At 38.3% G+C, this 23,142-nt stretch overlaps 2 protein-coding genes across 2 annotated transcripts; both read right to left on the reverse strand.

Annotated features, from left to right (window-relative positions):
- Nucleotides 1-5,204: 5,204 nt before the first annotated feature.
- Nucleotides 5,205-9,810, reverse strand: LOC121400711 (traf2 and NCK-interacting protein kinase-like). Its single transcript, XM_041584578.1, has 9 exons — nt 9,727-9,810; nt 9,352-9,417; nt 8,363-8,893; nt 7,991-8,095; nt 7,802-7,892; nt 7,561-7,679; nt 6,935-6,989; nt 6,571-6,649; nt 5,205-6,018 (listed from the first exon to the last, which is right to left on the reverse strand). The coding sequence occupies exons 3-9, from the start codon at nt 8,384-8,386 to the stop codon at nt 5,868-5,870; spliced, it is 624 nt and encodes a 207-aa protein (XP_041440512.1). The 5' UTR covers nt 8,387-8,893; nt 9,352-9,417; nt 9,727-9,810; the 3' UTR covers nt 5,205-5,867.
- On the reverse strand, nt 8,798-16,894 carry LOC108706058 (probable serine/threonine-protein kinase kinX). Its single transcript, XM_041584758.1, has 11 exons — nt 16,586-16,894; nt 14,899-14,934; nt 12,621-12,659; nt 12,005-12,040; nt 11,849-11,896; nt 11,694-11,732; nt 11,027-11,074; nt 10,731-10,817; nt 9,727-10,170; nt 9,352-9,417; nt 8,798-8,893 (listed from the first exon to the last, which is right to left on the reverse strand). The coding sequence occupies exons 1-11, from the start codon at nt 16,862-16,864 to the stop codon at nt 8,798-8,800; spliced, it is 1,218 nt and encodes a 405-aa protein (XP_041440692.1). The 5' UTR covers nt 16,865-16,894.
- Between the last annotated feature and the right edge of the window lie 6,248 nt (nt 16,895-23,142).

Consider the following 23,142-nt stretch of genomic DNA (forward strand, 5'->3'; position numbering starts at 1 on the left):
TATTATCCACTGTTACTATAGGCACCATCTCTCCCTACTATACCTGCTATCCCACAGTCACACTCCCTTCCCAGAGACTATTATCCACTGTTACTATAGGCACCATCTCTCCCTACCTGTTTTTATAAATGATTAATTAATGATTAATTAATAAAAAGCCTTGTAAGTTTCACTTCAATAAATAATCAAGTATAATATTTAAAGTTAATCCCTCTGAAGGTGAAGCTTTACATTAGAATAATTACAGTGTAAGTATTTTCCAGCTTATTTTATGACTGCTCAGAGTATTTGGTATAATCAGTTCATATTCAGATTTCTCAGAAACAGTGCCATCCCATCTTTCAGCAGAATAAGCTTTTCATTGCATTCTTTTATTATTTAATATGGGGGCATTACAACCATGTCTTTCTGCTATTGCATATAGAGGGAAAGCGAATGTCTCATCATCATTTATTTTTGCAGCACCAGCAGGTTAAGCAGAACTTCCTAACTGAACAAAGCGGGGTTACGGAATAGCTATAGGATCTTACAATCGAAGAGCTAACAATCTAAAGCCTCTCCTGCAAAACCTAAGTTATGGGCTAGGAATTAGTGATGGGCGAATTTAGTATAATTATGATATAATTAGTGTTGTATTGAATTTCATTACGGAGTGGTAGAACTAAACAGAGAAATGAAAAATGAAGCTTTTGCTGGTTTGCCCAGCCCTTGCCTAGATAGAGTAAACATTAATTGACTGAAGTGGGAATCATCCCTTGACACATCTCTGCTCAATTCTCACTCAGTGTATGAGATTCAACCCTGAGGCTTTGTAGAAAAATAATTATAGATGTCAACTCCAGATAGAGCAATATCCAGTCCACAAGCAACATGTAAGGGACAGACCTCAATATAGAAGCATAGCAAGAAAGAAATTCAACAATGTGAAAACCAGAAATCCTGGTTGCTTACATAACGTCATCAACCTTATCAAGAATGCCATGCCTTGCCACAGCAGCACTTTAGGAAGGAACTGCTTTCTGGCAGGCTGTTGTTTCTCCTACTCAATGTAACTGAATGTGTCTCAGTGGGACCTGGATTTTACTATTGAGTGCTGTTCTTAGATCTTCCAGGCAGCTGTTATCTTGTGTTAGGGAGCTGTTATCTGGTTACCTTCCCATTGTTCTGGGGGGGGAAGGGAGGGGGTGATATCACTCCAACTTGCAGTACAGCAGTAAAGAGTGACTTAAGTTTATCAGAGCACATGTCTCATGACTTGGGGCAGCTGGAAAACTGACAATATGTCTAGAACTGCCCTATGTCAGAATTTAAAATTAAATATAAAAAAATCTGTTTGGGCTTTTGATTAATGGGTTTCAGTGCAGAATTCTGCTGGAGCAGCACTATTAACTGATGCATTTTGAAAAAAACATTTTTTCCCATGACAGTATCCCTTTAAGTCTATTATAAAATCATGTTAACATTAACTAACCCAATAGGCTGGTTCTGCTTCCAATAAGGATTATTATATAAAGATAATTATATCTTAGTTTGGATCAAGTACAAGCTACTGTTTTTTTATTATAGCGAAAAGGGAAATCATTTTTAAAAATTTGGATTATTTGGATAAATTGGAGTCTATGGGAGACTACCTTTCTGTAATTCAGAGCTTTCAGGGATAACGGGTTTACAGATAACGGATCCAATACCTGTACTGAGAATAATTATACTGTTAATATTAAACACATATTGTTATACGTGATATTTATATAGTGGATAATGTATAGGGATGTAGCGAACTGCCGATTTGGTGTTCGCGAACGCCGTTCGCGAACACCGGCAAAAAATGCGAACGTTCGCGGACAGTTCGCGAACTTCGAACACCCGCTAAAATCGTTCGATTCGAACGATCGAAGGATTTTAATCATTCGATCGAAGGATTTTCATTCGAATCGAACGATCGAAGCCATTCGATCGAATGCTTTTCATTCGATCGAATGCTTACAATCGTTCGAACGAATGGAAATCGTTCGATTTTTAGCGGTCGAAGGAATTCGAATGGTCGAATGGTCGAACGACTTGTATTCGAATCGAACGCGAACTCAAAATGCGAACGTTCCCAAACGTTCGCGAACATTCGGCGGACGCGAACGGTCGAAGTTCTCGCGAACTAGTTCGCAGCAGAACAGTTCGCTACATCCCTAATAATGTAGCCCCTACTGTAATTTATAAAGATAATATGTTACTGAAGAGTTATGTGACCATAGCCGAGTGCTTTTATACAGGTCACATAACTCCGAGGTGACTTCTAATATCTTTATAAATTTCAGTAGGAGGTACAATATAATCTACATTTTGTTTCAAATGTCGGGAGGGGGGGTCGGTGTCCAATTGTGTTCAATTTGACTGCGGCGGCGTCAAATTCGGACGTGCAGTGTCATGTTATAAACAGCTTGTTCTGACGTCAGAACGCGCCGTTTATAAGGATATAATTTACAGTCTGGTCCCATAGGGAAATGACCAGACTGTAGATTATATAGTGGATAATGTACCCCCTACTGTAATTTATAAAGATATTATAAGTCACCGAGGAGTTATGTGACCATATAAAAGCACGAGGCCGCAGGCCGAGTGCTTTTATACAGGTCACATAACTCCGAGGTGACTTCTGATATCTTTATAAATTTAGGTAGGGGGTATATTATGCATTATAATCTACAGGATTTTTTGTGTGAAATGTCTCACTTTCATGTATGTTCTTCAAAATGCTACACTGTGTTGTGTTTACTTTTGTGTCTGCTAAACTTGTGTTTGTTCCCTGTGTGTGTTCACATTATTTAATTTTGTTTCTTGAGTTTCCCTATAGTTCTATTTGTACCTTTATTTTTATTGCTTCCAGTTTTGTTCAGCTTCTTGTTCTTATGCCTGCCATTGGTGACGTCATCAGCTGCTACGGAGTTTGGGGAAAGGCACCATAAGGAGTGAGAGTGACAAGAGAAGACACGGAGCTTGGCAGGGGCAGCAAAGCATGAGAGGAAGAGAGATTTTCAGCGAGCAAACTTGCCATGGTGGGAGGGGGAGAGAGACTGGAGTGAGATCCTGCGAGACAAGAGACGCATCATGGAGAGGGCGGAGCAAAATTGGAGACGAAGGGGCAGGGAGATTGACGTGCAGATAGCTGTGAGGCAGAGAGACACAAGTGCGCCATGTGAAGAAAGATAGCTCCTGTGTCTGAAAGTAAGATGGGAGGGGAGACGAGTGAAAGGAAAGCAGCAGGGAGGGAGCAGCAGCGCAGGTGCTGTCTCTGTCTTATAATCAGCGCGTTCTGACGTAAGAACGCGCCGTTTATAAGGATATAATTTACAGTCTGGCCCATAGGGAATTAGCTGGTCTGTAGATTATAAACAGATTCTCCCCCTTTATGTGCCACACGCCTGTTATTGTCATTATACACCTTCCCCACTTTCATTCTCATTCTGTATTCCTGTTTTCAGATTATTTTGCCGCACAAATAGCTCGTCGATCGCTTGACGGGATTTCAATAAACCATTACTGCACAAGAAACAGAAAGGAAAATGAAATCTCTGCCACAAGACGAAACATCTTCACGAGACAATTAAACAGCTCTTTAAAGAAATAATTCATACAGCTCAAGGGAAACGTTAAATAGCTGCCTAATCCCCAGGTATTTGCAAAAATGGAAAAGAAAAAGTATGTGATTATTGCTTAGCGTAAGTCGGAAAAGTTTTATGAGAATTGATTTCCTAAGGGTAATGGGTCTTGATAAATGCAAATTGCACCCACTGACTGTTTAGGCGTTAAAGGAAATATAAACCCTCAATATTAATGAATGTAAAAAAGCTTTTCTCCCACTACATCTGATGGTGCTGATAAACGACATCTCCTGCTACATCTAAAGCTGCTGATAAACTACATCTTTCGCTACATCAAATGCTGCCGATAAACTATATCTCCTGCAACATGTAAAATTGCTGGTAAACTACATCTCCCATTAAATCTGATGCTGCTGATAAATTATATTACCCTCTAAATCTAACGCTGCCAATAAACTACATCTCCCATTACATGTAACGCTGCGGATAAACTGCATCTCCCATTACATCTGCCATTGCAGATTAACTTCATCTAACCCTGCTGATAAAATACATTTAGCACTAAATCTAATTCTGCAGATAAACTACATCTCCCACTACATCTAACACTGCCAAAAAACTACATCTCCCACTACATCTAACACTGCCAATAAACTACATCTCCCACTACATCTAACACTGCCAATAAACTACATCTCCCACTACATCTGGTGCTGCTGATAAACTACATCTCCTGCTACATGTAACATTGCTGATAAACTACATCTCCCACTACATCTAACGCTGCTGATAAAGTATATCTCCCATGAGTCCTACAAAAGCTGGAGCCTGCTTACTTGGACTTGGGTCAAAATCAATCCAGATTTGATGCTCTTTTACAGCAGCAATAAGTCTATAGCAGACAGGCAGCAGCAGTTATATTTCTTGTTTTATCTTTACCAAAATGAACTGTTAGGGGCCAATTCATTAACTTCGAGTGAAGGAATAGAAGAAAAAAAACTTTGAATTTCGAAGTGTTTTTTTGGCTACTTCGACCTTCGACTACAACTTCGAATAGAAGGATTCGAACTAAAAATCGTTCGACTATTCGACCATTCGATAGTCAAAGTACTGTCTCTTTAAGAAAAAACTTTGACCCCCTAGTTCACCACCTAAAAGCTACTGAACCCATGTTAGCCTATGGGGAAGGTCCCCATAGGCTTGCCTAACTTTTTTTGGTCGAAGGATAATCCTTCGATCGTTGGATTAAAATCCATCGAATCGTTCGATTCGACGGATTTAATCGTTCGATCGAACGATTATTCCTTCGATCGTTCGATCACAGTATTTGCGCAAAATCCTTCGACTTCGATATTCGAAGTCGAAGGATTTTCATTCCCCAGTCGAATATCGAGGGTTAATTAACCCTCGATATTCAACCCTTGATGAATTTGCCCCTTAGTATAAAGTTGATCCAGGGACTCTTCCAATTTCCATGGAGTCAAGAAGGAATTTTTTCCATTTCAGAAAGGGAACATTGGAGAGGCTTCAATTGTTGGGGGTTTTTTTTACCTTCCTCTGGATCAACTAACATTTGCAAAGGTTTCACTCAGAGTAAGGGTTTATGGGATTGTGTCCAGGTCATTAGAACTAATATTAAAAGGAAGATGAATATGAGCCAACAGTGGGCTTGGAGGTTATTAGGGATGTCTCCCTATTAAATAAACACACTAGAGGTCAATGTAATTTCAAGATGTTTATTGAATATGGTAAAATATCAAATTGATGTTAATCTTCTAAAGCTGATGTTGTTAATCTTCTAAAGCCGCCATCGGGACCATGTTTTTCTGTGGGGCCCAAAGATGACATTAGGGCCCCACAATTGTGCCCCCGTCCCTCCCCCGATGGCTGCTATTTCTTCAGTTCTTTATTCCTAAAGAAAGATTGATCAGTGTTAGTCATGGAGAAGCTGTTTGTATAATAATTCTGCCATTTTGTCTCTGCTTTATATGTGCTGCATGTTTTATATCCCATCCCCTTTGCTAATTTAAAGGTCAACTACAACTATTTGATAATAACATTTTCTCCCATCTCATCATGTTTGTTTCTCTCATAGATTCGGCCTAATTCACTGACCTCTGGCCTTATACAATCTCAGCCTTTATTATGGGCGGCTTTAGTTAGAGAATTATAGTATATGTAGGAAAGGCAGAGAATATTGTATGAATAAGAGCAGTAGATGGATATAGTCTATACATCAAGTGAATTATAATGAGAATGAGCAGTTCCCTTACCTTAATGCAGGTACCACTTGATGGAATCAGTCACACCCCTCTCATTTGGGATATTTGATATGAAGGGGTGTGACAGTAGCTGCTCTGCGGAGGGTCTCCACGCTGCATTCTTTTGGAGGATTTTGCTGATGAATGCACGAAAGTTGTCACTCCTGGAAAAATAAAAAACGGTGGAAAAATTAAAATTGTTCATGTTATATAATAACTACATTTGCAGAGCTCACACGTGTAAAAGACTGTGCATAGAACCAGCACAGCCATGTGCCCTGTATCCCACATAAGCCTCTATTTTACTGTCAGCCTTTTTGTTAAACATTGATGATGTCACTCTGCACCCAATCACAACACAGACAGAATCTGTTCAAGTAGCCAATAGAGGATGAGCCCCTCCCCTTATAATGCTTCAACTGATCTGCCTTAAAAAGAAGTGGTCTATTCGACCCTAGCCGCCAGATCCGACCATAATATATTGCCAACGTCTTGGCCTGGGTTTTATTGGCTGCCAGATAATAACCCCAAGATCTCAAGCTAATCATGAGATTCTGCATCTGAGCATTGAAGAGCTACACATATTACACTTTACCTTCACTTTACTTTCCCATTTACACACTTTTTTACCCTCTTTCAATCCCCACCCTCTCCCCAATTTCTTTTTCATTTCCCCACCTCTCCTTCTCACTCCTGATTCAGTACAAATAACTCACCATTTGTCCCATAGTAATGTTGGTGCGGGACCGTGCATAACCCTCTTCATCAGCTTATTTTCGGGAAGTCTGCTGAATGCTAGGATGTAAGAAAATACAAAATGAGAACATGACGACTGACAATCACAACATGGGGGGCAATTTATACAAATTTGAACTTTTAAGCTTCTTTACATCTTTAAAAAAGTCAAATTCACTCAATTGTGTCCCCAGGATTGGAAACATAATATTAATTTTTTTCATTAAAATTTTTGTATACCAACCTCTTAGTTTTTCATATTTAATAAGACATATAAATATCCTCTAACCTTTTGACAAACTGTTATTTATTCACTATAGTTCACACATACTGAGGTTTACTTACGATAATATCCTTCTGCCATTTCCAGCGCTGATATTCCCAATGACCAGATATCAGCCTAAATATAAAAATTTGGGAAAAAGGCAATTAGACAAGAATATACACAGGTCACATAAAGAATTCTAGTTACATTCAGACATTTTTGCTATGTATCTATCCACACCCTGACAGTGATTCTATTTGGAATGAACAATACCAAAATATAGTAGAACCCATATTTTATGTGTTTCAAAGGACCAGAAAAAAATGGTGTAAACATATAAACTCAAGGAAACGTATGAGATATTTTATAATGCTGTCGACTGTAGAAAAACATAAAATCAGGGTTGTGAAATTAAGGTTGACCTTTATACTGATATAAAATAATTGTGACTGTCATCTCTAATGAGTGACCCCAAAGACCCCAGACTGAGTGTGTCTCAAGGAGTTGGAAAACCCCATAAAGAGTCAAATGTAGTTGGTTTCTGATATCCCTGTGCCCTGCAGTTAGACTGCATTTCTCTCCTTCACTTCAGATTCCCCATCAGACATCACAGAAGCCACTTTACAGCTTTGGATTCACTGTTATGAGAGGGGCATGTGAAGTGAGTGACGTTACATATAAAGCGAGAGAGAAGACATCACAATACCTTAGAGTTGTAGCGGATGGTCTTGGTGCTAATGTTGCTGAGTACTTCTGGGGCCATGTATGGTATAGTCCCAGAAGTACTAACACTGCTTGTCTCCATGGTGGCAGAGCTGAAGTCGGCTGAAATTATAGGAAAAAAGTGAGAATTTTATGTTAATGTTCATTTATTAATGTGACCCACCAATATACACCATAGAGATAGAAGATACTATCCCTTTGTTCAGATTCCAAGCGTCACTTACTGATCTTTACATCAGCGGATGATGTCACTATTATATTCTGGGGCCTCAGGTCGTGATGGATGACCTCCTGTTTATGCAGATGACACAGGCCCTGGGAAATGAATAAAGAAAAAGTATAAATATTTGTCATGCGCTTTAATTAATTGGATTCATACAAAAGAGTATTGAGGAGATTCACATGAGACATACCTGTAACACCTCCCTGCAGATATAGGCAATCCAGTCCTCTGACAGGGAGCGTCTGGTGTTGATGAGTTCTTGCACGGATACACCAGACCAACGCTCCATAGAAATCTAGAACACAAACAAAGAATGATTGATACATAAGATTTGTGTGGCCTACAATGTTATTGGGATGTCTGGGGAAAGGGTGTAAGTCAGAAATAGGCTACACAAGCATTCTGGATGTAAATACAATATCTGGTACAACTGAGAACAAAGTGGTCCACATGCACCGGACTCTTTCTTACCAAACTGAATCATATTTGCATCCAAATGCTAGCTTGTATTAGAGCTGTTGGTGCATAAAGGTGTAACATATGGGAATTAACACTTCCTTACCCACAGTCCTTCACGTTCCGGCATCTTCACAGAGGCAGGGTGGTAAAATGCCCCGTAAAAGCCGATCACATTTTTGTGGCCCTTAACTGCTTCTAGGATGTCAACTTCTCGCTGGATTCCTTTTTTGTTCTAGTTTCAATCAAAAGAAGTAAAGTTAATACAATGGATAAAATGACCATTTCAAATACCCCAACCTAACTTGTAATTCTGACAAATAAAAGCTTGTCCCCTACATAAGACTTGTATAATATGATTGACTCTATTCTTTTACTTCTTAAATCTCATACAGTACTTGTTGACTTATTTTTATAATGACATAATTAATAGGGGTCGGGATATTACACTGACTGGTGCAGAAATGAGAACATGCCAATATTTGGTCAGCAAGTTCTCCTTCTATTTAACAATCATAATATATGTGTAACTAAAGGCTTATTAGTATCTGATTCTAGTAATCGTATCAAGACATGTTACCTCAATATCCTTAACGATGGTAATGGCCACTTCTTTTTGCTCTTTACGGTGCCATCCCTGCAACAAAAGTAGAAAAAGAGACTCTGATTATTACTGTGCGGAACATTATTATTGGTAGATTCAGAAGCACAAGAAAAACACAGAAGGGATAAAAGTCTAGAGGTACAACCAGTTGGCAGAATAAACAGAATTAACCAAAACACAGTGTCGGACTGGCCCACCGGGATACCAGGAAAACTCCCGGTGGGCCAAGGTGTCAGTGGGCCCTCCTGCTTCTAATCTTTTGACCTATTTCATGGTCATTCTCTATTTCTTTATGGGAATAAAGGGGCTTCATAATGGAAGAATAGAGAATAGTATGTAGAGAAGAGACTAGGAGAATAAAGAGGTTAAGTGAGGAGAGGAGGTATAATAGTTTGGAAAGTGGGTCCTCAACCTAAGGTTTTCTGGTGGGCCCCTGGTATCCCAGTCCGACACTTCCTAAACATCACATAAAATGTTTTAACATCTCTTACATTATAGTTCATCCCATAGTTGTCCTCACAACCCGGCTCTAAGAGCTGCAGATATCTCCTGGGGTTCTAAAAAACAAAACATTGAGAGAAGCACATGAGAGAAGCACAGGAAGTATAAGGGGAACTGGGAATTGGTGTATTTGGGAGAAGGCTGAGGGTTGGAATACTTAATTCAAACCATTAAAGTTAAATTTTCGTGAAACGCCCGCGAAAATTTTCCGGAGTCAGAAAAACGGGTGCCAGCATGAAAAACGTGCGCCGGCATCAAAAACGAGACGGCAGCGGCCTTGTGCGAATTTTCAGCCATTTTGCGAATTTCGTGCGGAAATTCGCAAATTCGCCCATCACTATTCTACACTACTCTCCCTCGCTTACCTGGCAGTTGGTAGTGGCTAACTCCAGTTTTTCCACTGGTTTTTGCACTGGTTTTTCCACTGGTTTTTCCACTGGTGTTTCCAGCGGTTTTTCCTCCAGTTTTTCCTCCAGTTTTTCCTCCAGTTTTTCATCCAGTTTTTCCTCTGTTTTTTCCACTGGTTTTTCCACTGGTGTTTCCAGCGGTTTTTCCTCCAGTTTTTCCTCCAGTTTTTCCTCTGTTTTTTCCAGTGGTTTTTCCTCCGGTTTTTCCACTGGTTTTTCCACTGGTTTTTCTTCCAGTTTTTCCAGTGGTTTTTCCTCCAGTTTTTCCAGTGGTTTTTCCTCTGTTTTTTCCAGTAGTTTTTCCACTGGTTTTTCCTCTGGTTTTTCCAGTGGTTTTTCCTCTTGTTTTTCCACTGGTTCCTCCACTGGTTTTTCCTCCAATTTTTCTTCTGGTTTTATCTCCTAAGTGAGATAAAGTTAATGATCAAATACTGATAATACTATAATGCAATATCTAAAATGTTTTTTGTATAAAGCAAATTCACTCAACTTCATAAAAATCAAACCATTATGGGTAGGACTAGACAGATGATTTTGGAGCAATCCAACGCTCTGCGCAAAAACGCAGGTGTCAAAATGGATGTAACAGAAATAAGATAAGTGAATGCATTGAAGTCGCAGCATTAATCCGACAGATGCAGTCGGAGTTTGTAGCAGAAAATATTGAGATAAATTCTGACTTTGATAAATAATCAAATCTGGAGCGCAGGTGCTTCAATGGACATTATATTTGTTTTTCAACTGTATTTTAATGATCAGGGTTTGTGAGAGAGAGCAGTTTGTTTATACAGAGGGCATCTAAGTCAATTGGTGATTATTTTTAAAAAGATACAAAAACCATAGACATGCCTTAATTCAAACTACAAGCAGATATATCAGTCTTTGAGATAAGAGCAGCTTGTTATACAGAAGGTTAAATTAAATAATTCATCTCAAACCATTTTAAAGGCTTTAAGGCCTACCTGTTGTTCCAGGGTTTCTACTTGCTCTTCGGAGCTGTTGGAAGTTTCAGGCTCGCAGGTGTTAGAGCCTGATTCCTCTGGTATCTCCTATTTAGGACAAAGAACATGTATGTTTAGATAAACTGATCCCTTGATTTTAAAGATAAACTGCAACATTCAATTTTCTCTATTTATGTCCAAAGGTAAGTGAAGAAAGCAGAGCTGTGGAGTGGGATGAATGATTGTTGTTTGTCAGTATCATTATTGTTAAAACCCTTATTTCTCTGATTGACGTGTGTACAGTGAGAGCTGCTTACCTGACAGGGGCTGCTATCAGCTTTCTCCTGATCTTCTTGTTCTTCCTCCTGGTTAAGACCAGAAAAAGGGTCAAAACCAATATTGTAAAGCTCAAAGTATATATATATATATATATATATATATATATATATATATATATATATATATATATATATATATATAAAGTATGTTTAGATTCACTTCTTTGGTGGGGGGGAAATACATTTTTTGTATCAGTTTAGCCTAATAAAACATATTCTGAAACCAGCCTTGTATAGAAGCAAGTGAGATTATGTCAATGCATTGTGTATGTAATGTATTCCCTGTGTTTATTATTTTCAATGTGGGATTTTTTATTTTGCAATTCCAGTTTAGTGTGAAAATATTGATTTTCCCGGATTAATTAGGTAGAAATCTGCTGCAAGTATTTCTGTGCTTTTCTGGAGATATAATTAATAAATTAATAAAAAAGGTTTAATGAGATATTTCTGCTCTTACTTCATTGATGTTTTTGAGGCAACACCCAGACTCCTGTGTTTGTAGCCATAAGACCATAAACACACTGAATTTACATGCAATTTGGAATAGTAGATGGGACAGGCTTACCAGGGGTTTGACTAATTGCCACCCAACGTGAACCTGGATTTAATATTATTTTATTATTTTGGCCATATTATTTCATCTTACCTGACTGATCTTAACATCAGGGGTTTCTGGAATCTCCAGCTTAAAAAAGAAAGGAAAAACATTGTTTTATTTCTGTTGCAAAGAAGCTACAATACAATCTTGCATAAAATATAGGGAGAAGTTATCTTCCCCTACTCTCCCTCTCTTATGCTTACCTGGCAGTTGGTCGTGTCCAGCTCCAGTTGCTGTTCTGGTTTTTCCTCCTAAGAGGGATAAAATTAGTGATATGTTAAACTTCTTATACTGCTACAGTTCAATATTGAATATTGAATATTTTAGGATTTTTATATTTGTAATTATTTGGCACTTACTTGGCAGATGGTATTGCCAGATTCTGCAGGTTGTACCTGGTTAAGAAAGGAAAATAGATCAGAGTCACATATCACTGGTGAGTGGGAGGTGGGGGATATATCTATTGTATGTACAGATCCATATGTGGATATAAATCATATTTATATTACAGTTTTTGGTTAATTTGTTAAAGTTGCTGTTTGCAAACCATCATGTTAAATGGTAAAGGTGTATGTTTCCATTAATAGTAACCAGTTTGCCAAAACAACTGTCTATTTTATTCCCATCACTTTATACCACTTCTTCTATCTCCACCAGATTATCGGGGTTAGGAGCAATGGTAAAAAAAGACTGTTATATCAGATCTGTCTTTTGGGTGTACAGTGATGTTCCAATGGGGAGCACTGAGCTAACAGTTTTCATGTTAAAAATATGGTTACAAACTTGTGGAGCTGGGCCCCCTAGAAAAGGCTTAGAACTTGGCTGGGAGGGGAGGCCTCAAACAGAAGGAATCGAATCTAACCACTGCCAAATAAAAAGGAACTTTGGTAATGATAATAATAATAGTAATCAACACAACATTTAAGGAAAGATAAAATATTAGGACTGTTTGATACCAACTCCTTTATTGCTTACCAAGCAGATGACTGTGTGGGGTTCCTCAATGGCTTCCACCTGGTTGAGTGATAAAAAGATGGTGTTACTTCATGTAATTAAAGGTCTGTCATTCATTCTAAAGGAGTATGGTTAGTTTTGGAAACGTATGCTTTTGATTAGATATAACTAATGTGTGTAAATATGTTATAATAATAAGAAAATAAATGCAGGGTAAGAATAGGAATTTATTTTGATAATAATGCAAAGGCCAAAGGGTATAAGATATGATACTGGACTTTATAGCAAATCATAATACTATGAGTGTGTGCCAGCATGATTTTATGTGTAATAGATCTTGCCAGACTACCTTAATTTCTTTTTATGAGAAGGTAAGCAGGGACCTTGATTCTGGGATGGCAATGGATGTGATTTACTTAGACTTTGCTAAAGCATTTGATACAGTGCCACACAGAAGGTTACTGGTTAAATTAAGGAATGTTGGCCTGGAACTTAGTATTTGTACCTGGATAGAGAACTGGCTAAAAGATAGACTACAAAGAGTGGTGGTAAATGGAACATTTTCTAATTGGACCAGTGTTGTTAGTGGAGTACCGCAGGGCTCTGTACTAGGTCCCTTGCTTTTCCACTTGTTTATTAATGACCTGGAGGTGGGTATTGAAAGTTCTGTTTCTATTTTTGCAGATGATACTAAATTGTGCAGAATTAAAGGTCCCATGCATTGTGATTTGTCTAAATCAGGAAACTGGGCAGCAAACTGGAAAATGAGGTTCAATGCTGATGCACTTAAAATGCAAAAATAATATAAATGTAAGTTATACACTAAATGGCAGTGTGTTGGGAGATTCCTTAAATGGGAAGGATCTTGGGGTTTTTGTAGATAACAAGTTGTCTAATTCAGGGCAGTGTCATTCTGTGGCTACTAAAGCAAATAAAGTTCTTGCATAAAAAAAGGGCATTAACTCAAGGGATGAAAACATAATTATGTCCCTTTATAGGTCCCTGGTGAGGCCTCATCTGGATTATGGGGGGCAGTTTTGGACTCCAGTGCTTAAGAGGAATATAAATGAGCTGGAGAGAGTGCAGAGACATAGGGGCCGATTCACTAAGGGTCGAATTTCGAAGTTAAAAATACTTCGAAATTCGACCCTCGGATTGAAATCCTTCGACTTCGAATATCGAAGTTGAAGGATTTAGCGCTAATCCTGCGATCGATCGATCGAAGGATTTTAATCCAACGATCGAAGGAAAATCCTTCGATCAAAAAATCACAGGGAAGCCTATGGGGACCTTCCCCATAGGCTAACATTGACTTCGGTAGCTTTTAGCTGCCGAAGTAGGGGGTCGAAGTTTTTTTTAAAGGGGAAGTACTTCGACTATCGAATGGTCGAATAGTCGAACGATTTTTCGTTCGATTCGTTCGATTTCGTTCGAATTCGAACGAATTTAACCAATTCGATGGTCGAAGTACCCAAAAAATACTTCGAAATTCGAAGTATTTTTCATTCGAATCCTTCACTCGAGCTTAGTGAATCAGCCCCTAAGTGCAACTAAACTGGTTAGAGGGAGGGAAGACTTAAATTATGAGGGGAGACTGTCAACGCTGGGGTTGTTTTCTCTGGAAAAAAGGCGCTTGTGAGGGGACATGATTAGACTTTACAAGTACATTAGAGGACATTATAGACAAATAACAGGGGACCTTTTTACCCATAAAGTGGATCACCGTACCAGAGGCCACCCCTTCAGACTAGAAGAAAAGAACTTTCATTTGAAGCAACGTAGGGGGTTCTTCACAGTCAGGACAGTGAGGTTGTGGAATGCACTGCCGGGTGATGTTGTGATGCTGATTCAGTTAATGACTATAAGAGGGACTTGGATGATTTCTTGGACAGACATAATATCAAAGGCTATTGTGATACTAAACTCTATAGTTAGTATAGGTATGGGTATATAGAATTTATGTGAGAGTAGGGAGGGGGGTGTGTTTTCATTTGGAGGGGTTGGACTTGATGGTCTTTGTATTTTTTCAACCAGATTTAAATATGTAACTATGTAACTATGTAACTATGTAACTATGTAACTATGTAACTATGTAACTATGCACATGAGAAATTGTAGGGGGATGTGAATTAACTGGCTAATTCCACTGAACCCCGTGGTTTTATTTATGAATTGAATATGTATATGGCGCAGCTTCATCAAGGTATAAATGTATAGGCAGGGAAATAAACTGGAGTTGTAGCACAAATAGGTTGGAAATGGGGTCACATATTTATGTCTCCAATTCTTCATCACTTACCACTACAGATTCTTTGTTGGTCTTAACTCTTTTTTTCTAGAAGAGAGAGAAAAAAATAAATGAGCAAATAGGAAAACTATAATTATATAAATTATATAAATACAACTTTTCTTAGTTAATATAAACAATGTAAATATGTAGATAGCAGTATGATTTTAAAAAATCACATACAATAGAACCCCCATTTTACATCCCCTGATTTTAAGTTTTCCTTCATTTAACATTGTTGTTTTGTGGTCCCGCCTATTTATTATGCATAATACATTTCCCTGATTTTATATCATTTTCTTCTGGTCCCCTGAAAATCTTAAAACGGGGATTCTATTGTAGTTAACATTTTAGTTTACATTTGGAATCCAAACACTTAAGATTGGATTAAAGTATTTGGACTTATCAGCAATCAAAATATTTGGTTTTGGGTCAGTAATCTGTATGGAATGATTTGGTTTTAATAAGTGATATGCAAATTAATTTGTCAGTCATAAATTCACTGCGAATTTCTGAAGATCACCATGTGTGAATTATTTCACAAAAATTCACTGTGAAAAAAGGCCATTGACTTTAATGCATACCGATTCTTTGTTGGAATTATCTGTTTTTTTCCAATGAAGAGAGAAAAAATCACACACAAAAAATGAGCAAATAGGAAAACTATAATTATATAAATTATATAAATCTAGCTACTCAGTTAATAGAAACAATGTAAATATGTAGATAGCAGTAAGATTTTAAAAAATCACATATTAGGTGAAATTTTTAGTTTAGATTTTGAATTTGGCGAAACCCGAATCCGAACACTTAAAATTGGGAAAAAGTATTGGGATTTATTATCAATCGAAATATTTGGTTATCTGTATAGAATGGTTTTAATTAGTGATGTGCAAATTAATTTGCCAGCCATGGATTTGCTGCGCATTTCCAAATTTTACAATGTGCAAAGTTGCTGTGGGAAACTTTGCCACGAAAAAACGCCCATTGACTTTAATGCATTAGGACAAAAAAGTCACCATAGGAAAAAATGCCCATTGAGTTTAATGCAATAGGACAAAAAAGTCACCATAAGAAAAAACGCCCATTGACTTTAATGCAATAGGACAAAAAAGTCACCATAGGAAAAAACGCCAATTTAACTTTAATGCATAATGGCAAAAAAGTCACCATAAGATAAAAATCCCATTGACTTTAATGCAATAGGACAAAAAAGTTGCCATAAGAAAAAACGCCAATTTAACTTTAATGCATAACGGCAAAAAAGTCGCCATAAGAAAAAAATCCCATTGACTTTAATGCAATAGGACAAAAAAGTCGCCATAAGAAAAAACCGCCAATTTAACTTTAATGCATAACGGCAAAAAAGTCGCCATAAGATAAAAATCCCATTGACTTTAATGCATTAGGACAAAAAAGTCGCCATAAGAAAAAACCCCCATTGACTTTAATGCAATAGGACAAAAAAGTAGCCATAAGAAAAACGCCAATTAACTTTAATGCATAACGGCAAAAAACGTCGCCATAAGATAAAAATTCCATTGACTTTAATGCATTAGGACAAAAAAGTCGCGATACGAAAAAACTCCCATTGACTTTAATGCATTAGGATAAAAAAGTCGCCATAGGTAAAAAATAACCATTGACTTTGAATGTCATGTAAAATGTCATGTTACAGTAGAAAGAACGACGTCCTTACCTTTCGAAAGCAAAAGCATTTACAGATTGATTTCCACATTTTGCTCTTTTGTAGTTTTCCGATCTTGTTTTGTTGTTCTCTGATCGTTTTTTTGTTGTTCTCTGATTGTTGTTTTATTGCTTTGTTGTTTTCTGATTGTAGTTTTGTTTTTCTCTGATTGTAGTTTTTTTGTTCTCTGATTGTAGTTTTGTTCGGTTTAATCTCAAAATATTCTCTCTGTAGAGACAAAAAGAAACACTTTAGTAATCCCAATATGTGTGTGTGTGTGCATGTATACATAGATATACAACTATGGGATCTGTTATCCAGAAACCTGTTATGCAGAAAACTCCATATTACAGAAAGACCGTCTCCCATAGACTCAATTAATTAAAATGTTTAATAAGGATTTCCTTTTTCTGTGTAATAAGAAAACAATACCTTTTACTGGATCCCAACTAAAATATAATTAATCCTTATTTGAGTCAAAACAATCCTATAGGGTTTAGTTAATGTTTAAATTATGTTTTTGCAGATTAAAGTCCTGGAGATCCAAATTACAGAAAGATCCCTTATCAAACCCCTCCGGGTCCCGAACACAGTTCAAAATGAAATTCTCTGTAACTCCATACATTCTAACATATTGATGATACTGTTAGCAGTCTGTAATACCACATTGTACCAGTATAAAATGATTATTTTTAATAATATTTTCTCCCAAATATACAGAGATCTGCTCACCTCAGTCGCCTGATCAAGAATGAGGAATCTCGGGGCTGCAGCAGTACACTTTGACTTTTTCCATTATGACATCACAGTGACGTTTTTTCCATTATGACATCACAAAGACTCAGAGCATTATGACATCACACGTGCAGCTGAAGGCAGGGCAGTTATATCAGCAAGTTACATAACGGTCACTGAGTTCAGTTAATTTCAAATAAGTTGTAGAGTAAAATGCAGTGGGTTTTGTTGCCATGATGAGAGTGTGTTTATTCAGTATCCATTCTCAGTATAGGGAATGACAGCCCTGCAGCATGTATAATTATTTGTATAAGGAATGGTACAATGAATGTAATACACACACTGCCCCATTATTATATGTCATGTATATGAGAATAGGGAACACAGTGTTGGCTTGTACCTGACATACACTCACTTGGACTGAGATTCTGAGACAGTTTGCAAGTGGTTCTTATTTTTTATTATTTGTGACTTTTGAGTTATTTAGCTTTTTATTCAGCAGCTCTCCAGTTTGCAATTTCAGTAATCCTGTCGCTAGGGTCCAAATGTTCATAGCAACCATGCACTGATTTGAATAAGAAAGTGGAATATGAATATGAGAAGCCTGAATAGAAACTTGTACCTTACAGAGTATTTGTGTTTTTAGATGGGGTCCCCTATTTGAAAGCTGGAAAGAGTCAAAGGAAGAAGGAGTAAAATTAAAAAAAAAAAATCAATAATGAAGACCAATTGATAAGTTGCTTAGAATTGGCCATTCTACACCAAACTAAAAGTTACCTTAACTGTGAACCACCCCTTTAAAGGTACAGACTCCCACACTCACAGGATGATTTGCTGCGCATTGCGCTTCTAGGCAGCAACACATTCATTAACCAATCTCATGTTTCCCAATGGGCCTGTACACACAGCGACAGAGATATCAACTGTATGAAACACAACAAACACTTTTACTCATTAGTACAAGTATGGGATCTGTTATCCAGAAAGCACCAAATTATGGGAAGGAACACAGCAGCAGCAGAGAATGTGGATGGAGAGAGAATTAGAGTGTTTTACACAGACAGTGAACCAGCGATAAACTGTAGAATGTGGGTTTAACTAATTTGTACAGGTATGGGATCTGTTATCCAGAAAGCTCCAAATTATGGGAAGGAACACAGCAGCAGCAGAGAAAGTGGATGGAGAGAGCATTTTACATTGACAGGGTCAGGAACCAGCGATAAACTGTAAAATGTGGGTTCTACTCATTAGTACAGGTATGGGATCTGTTATCCAGAAAGCTCTAAATTAAGGGACGGAACACAGCAGCAGCAGAGAATGTAGATGGAGAGAGAATTAGAGTGTTTTACACAGACAGGGGACCAGCGATAAACTGTAAAATGTGGGTTCTACTCATTAGTACAGGTATGGGATCTGTTATCCAGAAAGCTCTAAATTAAGGGACGGAACACAGCAGCAGCAGAGAATGTAGATGGAGAGAGAATTAGAGTGTTTTACACAGACAGTGAACCAGCGATAAACTGTAAAATGTACATTTAACTAATTTGTACAAGTAAAGGATCTGTTATCCAGAAAGCTCCAAATTATGGAAAGGAACACAGCAGCAGCAGGGAATATGGATGGAGAGTGTTTTACATAGACAGGGACCAGCAATAAACTGTAAAATGTGGGTTTAACTAATTTGTACAGTTATGGGATCTGTTATCCAGAAAGCTCCAAATTATGGAAAGGAACACAGCAGCAGCAGGGAATGTGGATGGAGAGAGCATTTTACATTGACAGGGTCAGAAACCAGCGATAAACTGTAAAATGTGGGTTTTTCTCATTAGTACAGGTATGGGATCTGTTATCCAGAAAGCTCTAAATTATGGAAAGGAACACATCAGCAGCAGGGAATATGGATGGAGAGTGTTTTACATAGACAGGGACCAGCAATAAACTGTAAAATGTGGTTTTGCTCATTAGTACAGTTATTGGGATCTGTTATCCAGAAAGCTCCAAATTATGGGAAGGAAATCAACAGATGCAGAGAATGTGATTGGAGAGTGAATGAGATTGTTTTACATAGACAGGGGACCAGCGATAAACTGTACAATTTGGGTTTTACTCATTAGTACAGGTGTGGGATCTGTTATCCAGAAAACTCTAAATTATGTGAAGGAACACAGCAGCAGCAGAGAATGTGGATGGAGAGAGAATGAGATTGTTTTACACAGACAGGGGACCAGTGATAAACTGTAATATGTGGGTTTATTCATTTAGCAGTGTAATTTCATAATAAAAACTATACCAAAATCATGACAAAATCACTTTTATAGGAGGTTTTCCTATGTGCTACATTTTACCAGTTTAGACAATAAGACCTTTCCTTTAATTTTTAAGCTCTATTAGGCTGATCACAAACTAATTGCTAGCTCTTACAACTACACTGATGCATGTAGTACCTATGTTAGTAAATAAACCCCACTTATTCTTTGTAGCTCAATACCTGTCCACACAAATTAAGGCAAAATAGCTCAGAGTTCTCTTCTGTGATTTATGAGGTTTTTGTTTTAGAGTTTTTACACGTTTAATATTGTGACTGTAAGAGATCATGTCTCCCTTGCTGTTGCTTCTGGGCAGCTGGACAGAACTGCAGAAGATAATGTTACTGAAACATGGAGCTTCTTCTGATGCTTCTTTGCTCAGTTCTATTGCTCCTGTCACATGGAGAGACTGAACTGAGCAGAGAAGTGTCACGAGTATCAGTAACTTAAAGCTTTTGGTGCTTTTGCCCAGCAGGCAGGGACGTAACTATAGAGGGAGCAGACCCTGAAGCTGTAGGGGCCCAGCTGGTATAGGGGCCCCATCAGGCCCTAATTAATGAGAAATTTCAACACATATTGGAAAAACAGGACAACTTTGGATATGTTGGGGGCCCTAAAATTTATTTGCTGAAGGGCCCAGTAACATCTAGTTACACCACTGCCACCAGGGGTCTCCTGTTAAACATTCATGATGTTAGACTTATAAAACTGCTAATGTAATGTCAAAGAGAAAGTCGGGATATTTCAGTAACAATCCGGGACTGCGGGTTGAGCTATGGGTTGAACAGTTTGCAATTTCAGCTGATTGCTAGGGTCCAAATTCCCCTAGCAACCATGTGTTGAATTGAATGAGACATATGAAAAAAGAAGAAAAAAGAAGAAAAACCGGCTCTAATCTTCTCTGGACAAATATAGACACATACATTAAAGCAAAACTAATTTTAGATTACTTTTAAATTTCACGGGTTAGGTCCCTTGTAAATGAAAATAGTATGTTATTAAATGAGACGCTTGGCAATTCTTACCAAGCAGAAAGATTTGACCTGGGTGTCCAGACCCCAGGCCCTTCACTTGAATTGGTTAATGAACGGAAAACAGCCGAAGGGCTTTAACTCACCGGATTAGCCGAATGGTCCGGGTGCCGTGCCCCGAACCCGTAGCTTAGGCAAATTCTATCTTCAAAATAAAACAGCACGCACTCCTGCGACCATAGCCATGAGGATAAAATTGTAACTTTATTCCATGTAGTTAAAAAGTAAGCGTCCTAACGCGTTTCGTATCAGCAGATACGTAATCATAGGCACATGAATATGAGAGAATTGAATGAGAGTCTGGAATATGAATAGGAGAGGGTCTGAGAACGAGGAGTAATAAAAAGTAGCGATAACAATAAACTTGCAGCCTTACAGAGCATTTGTTTTTTAGATGGGGTCAGTGACCCCCATTTGAAAGCTGGAAAAAGTCAGAAGAAGAAGGCAAATAAGTAAAAAAAAAACTATACTAAATAAATAATGAAGATCAATTGAAAACTTGCTTAAACTTTGCCATTGTATAACATACTATAAGTTAACTTAAAGGCTTTAATTGTCCCATTATAGATAAGAATCATTGTGCTAGCGAGTGGCTTAAAACACCCAAAACCTCGAATAAATGTAAATGTTAAGTTGTAGGTAAAAGAATTAGTGAAAGAGGTGAGAGCCTCCGCCGGGCCTCCTCTAATGTACTCGAATTATCATGTGAGGCCTTGCAGCAGGGCAACATTGATTGGTCCATTATTCTGTATATCTTGCCTAGAGGTGCCATTATTTCATTTTATGTCTATGTTTTAGGATTCGAATGTGCTTCTTTCTAGGGCAAGTATCTAGGCCTGGTCACAGAAATTATCTAAGCAATGAAAATGAATGATAATTACAGTAAAATAATTAAATTAAATAGCCGGATTTGAACGAAAAATGAAAACTAAATTACACTTTTTACGACTATCCTAGTTCTGCGCCTTCTGGTCAGATGATGGCCAAGGATTAATTATAGTTGATTTTTTAATTGCAATTGAAATATGGACTAGAATATAAGCCACAGTTCCAACACTGTTGTGTTGTGTCAAAGCAGGGGATAGGGCCACAGACTGATTAGAGTAAATGTTTATTTGTTTTTACATGTAATGCTGGAAGCTCCAACTGAAGGTGAATTTGGGCAAAACTTCAAAATGTACTTGTTCTCTGTAAAACAACAACAGGCTGTGGGATAGCAGGTATAGTAGGGAGAGATGGAGTCTATAGTAACAGTGGATAATAGTCTCTGGGAAGGGAGTGTGACTGTGGGATAGCAGGTATAGTAGGGAGAGATGGTGTCTATTGTAACAGTGGATAATAGTCTCTGGGAAGGGAGTGTGACTGTGGGATAGCAGGTATAGTAGGGAGAGATGGTGCCTATAGTAACAGTGGATAATAGTCTCTGGGAAGGGAGTGTGACTGTGGGATAGCAGGTATAGTAGGGAGAGATGGAGTCTATAGTAACAGTGGATAATAGTCTCTGGGAAGGGAGTGTGACTGGGGGATAGCAGGTATAGTAGGGAGAGATGGTGCCTATAGTAACAGTGGATAATAGTCTCTGGGAAGGGAGTGTGACTGAGGGATAGCAGGTATAGTAGGGAGAGATGGTGCCTATAGTAACAGTGGATAATAGTCTCTGGGAAGGGAGTGTGACTGTGGGATAGCAGGTATAGTAGGGAGAGATGGTGCCTATAGTAACAGTGGATAATAGTCTCTGGGAAGGGAGTGTGACTGTGGGATAGCAGGTATAGTAGGGAGAGATGGTGTCTATAGTAACAGTGTATAATAGTCTCTGGGAAGGGAGTGTGACTGTGGGATAGCAGGTATAGTAGGGAGAGATGGTGTCTATAGTAACAGTGGATAATAGTCTCTGGGAAGGGAGTGTGACTGTGGGATAGCAGGTATAGTAGGGAGAGATGGTGCCTATAGTAACAGTTGGAGAATAGTCTCTGGGAAGGGAGTGTGACTGTGGGATAGCAGGTATAGTAGGGAGAGATGTGTCTATAGTAACAGTGGGATAATAGTCTCTGGGAAGGGAGTGTGACTGTGGGATAGCAGGTATAGTAGGGAGAGATGGTGTCTATAGTAACAGTGGATAATAGTCTCTGGGAAGGGAGTGTGACTGTGGGATAGCAGGTATAGTAGGGAGAGATGGTGCCTATAGTAACAGTTGGAGAATAGTCTCTGGGAAGGGAGTGTGACTGTGGGATAGCAGGTATAGTAGGGAGAGATGTGTCTATAGTAACAGTGGGGATAATAGTCTCTGGGAAGGGAGTGTGACTGTGGGATAGCAGGTATAGTAGGGGAGAGATGGTGTCTATAGTAACAGTGGATAATAGTCTCTGGGAAGGGAGTGTGGACTGTGGGATAGCAGGTATAGTAGGGAGAGATGGTGCCTATAGTAACAGTGGATAATAGTCTCTGGGAAGGGGAGTGTGACTGTGGGATAGCAGGTATAGTAGGGAGAGATGGTGCC

This window comes from Xenopus laevis, chromosome 2S (genome assembly GCF_017654675.1).
Source record: "Xenopus laevis strain J_2021 chromosome 2S, Xenopus_laevis_v10.1, whole genome shotgun sequence".
Lineage (NCBI taxonomy): Eukaryota > Metazoa > Chordata > Amphibia > Anura > Pipidae > Xenopus > Xenopus laevis.

What these genes read in the sequence shown, in the direction of transcription:
- LOC121400711 (XM_041584578.1), bottom strand. Translation starts at nt 8,386, where the DNA reads ATGCCGGAACGTGAAGGACTGTGG. An exon ending in CCATCCGCTACAACTCTAAG is followed by an intron (nt 6,990 to 7,560) that starts GTATTGTGATGT and finishes TTTTATATTTAG; the next exon opens with GCTGATATCTGGTCATTGGG. An exon ending in ACATTACTATGGGACAAATG is followed by an intron (nt 6,019 to 6,570) that starts GTGAGTTATTTG and finishes TTATTTTTCCAG; the next exon opens with GAGTGACAACTTTCGTGCAT.
- LOC108706058 (XM_041584758.1), bottom strand. Translation starts at nt 16,864, where the DNA reads ATGTATACATGCACACACACACACATATTGGGATTACTAAAGTGTTTC. An exon ending in CTGGCAATACCATCTGCCAA is followed by an intron (nt 11,897 to 12,004) that starts GTAAGTGCCAAA and finishes TATCCCTCTTAG; the next exon opens with GAGGAAAAACCAGAACAGCA. An exon ending in CTGATGTTAAGATCAGTCAG is followed by an intron (nt 11,075 to 11,693) that starts GTAAGATGAAAT and finishes GGTCTTAACCAG; the next exon opens with GAGGAAGAACAAGAAGATCA.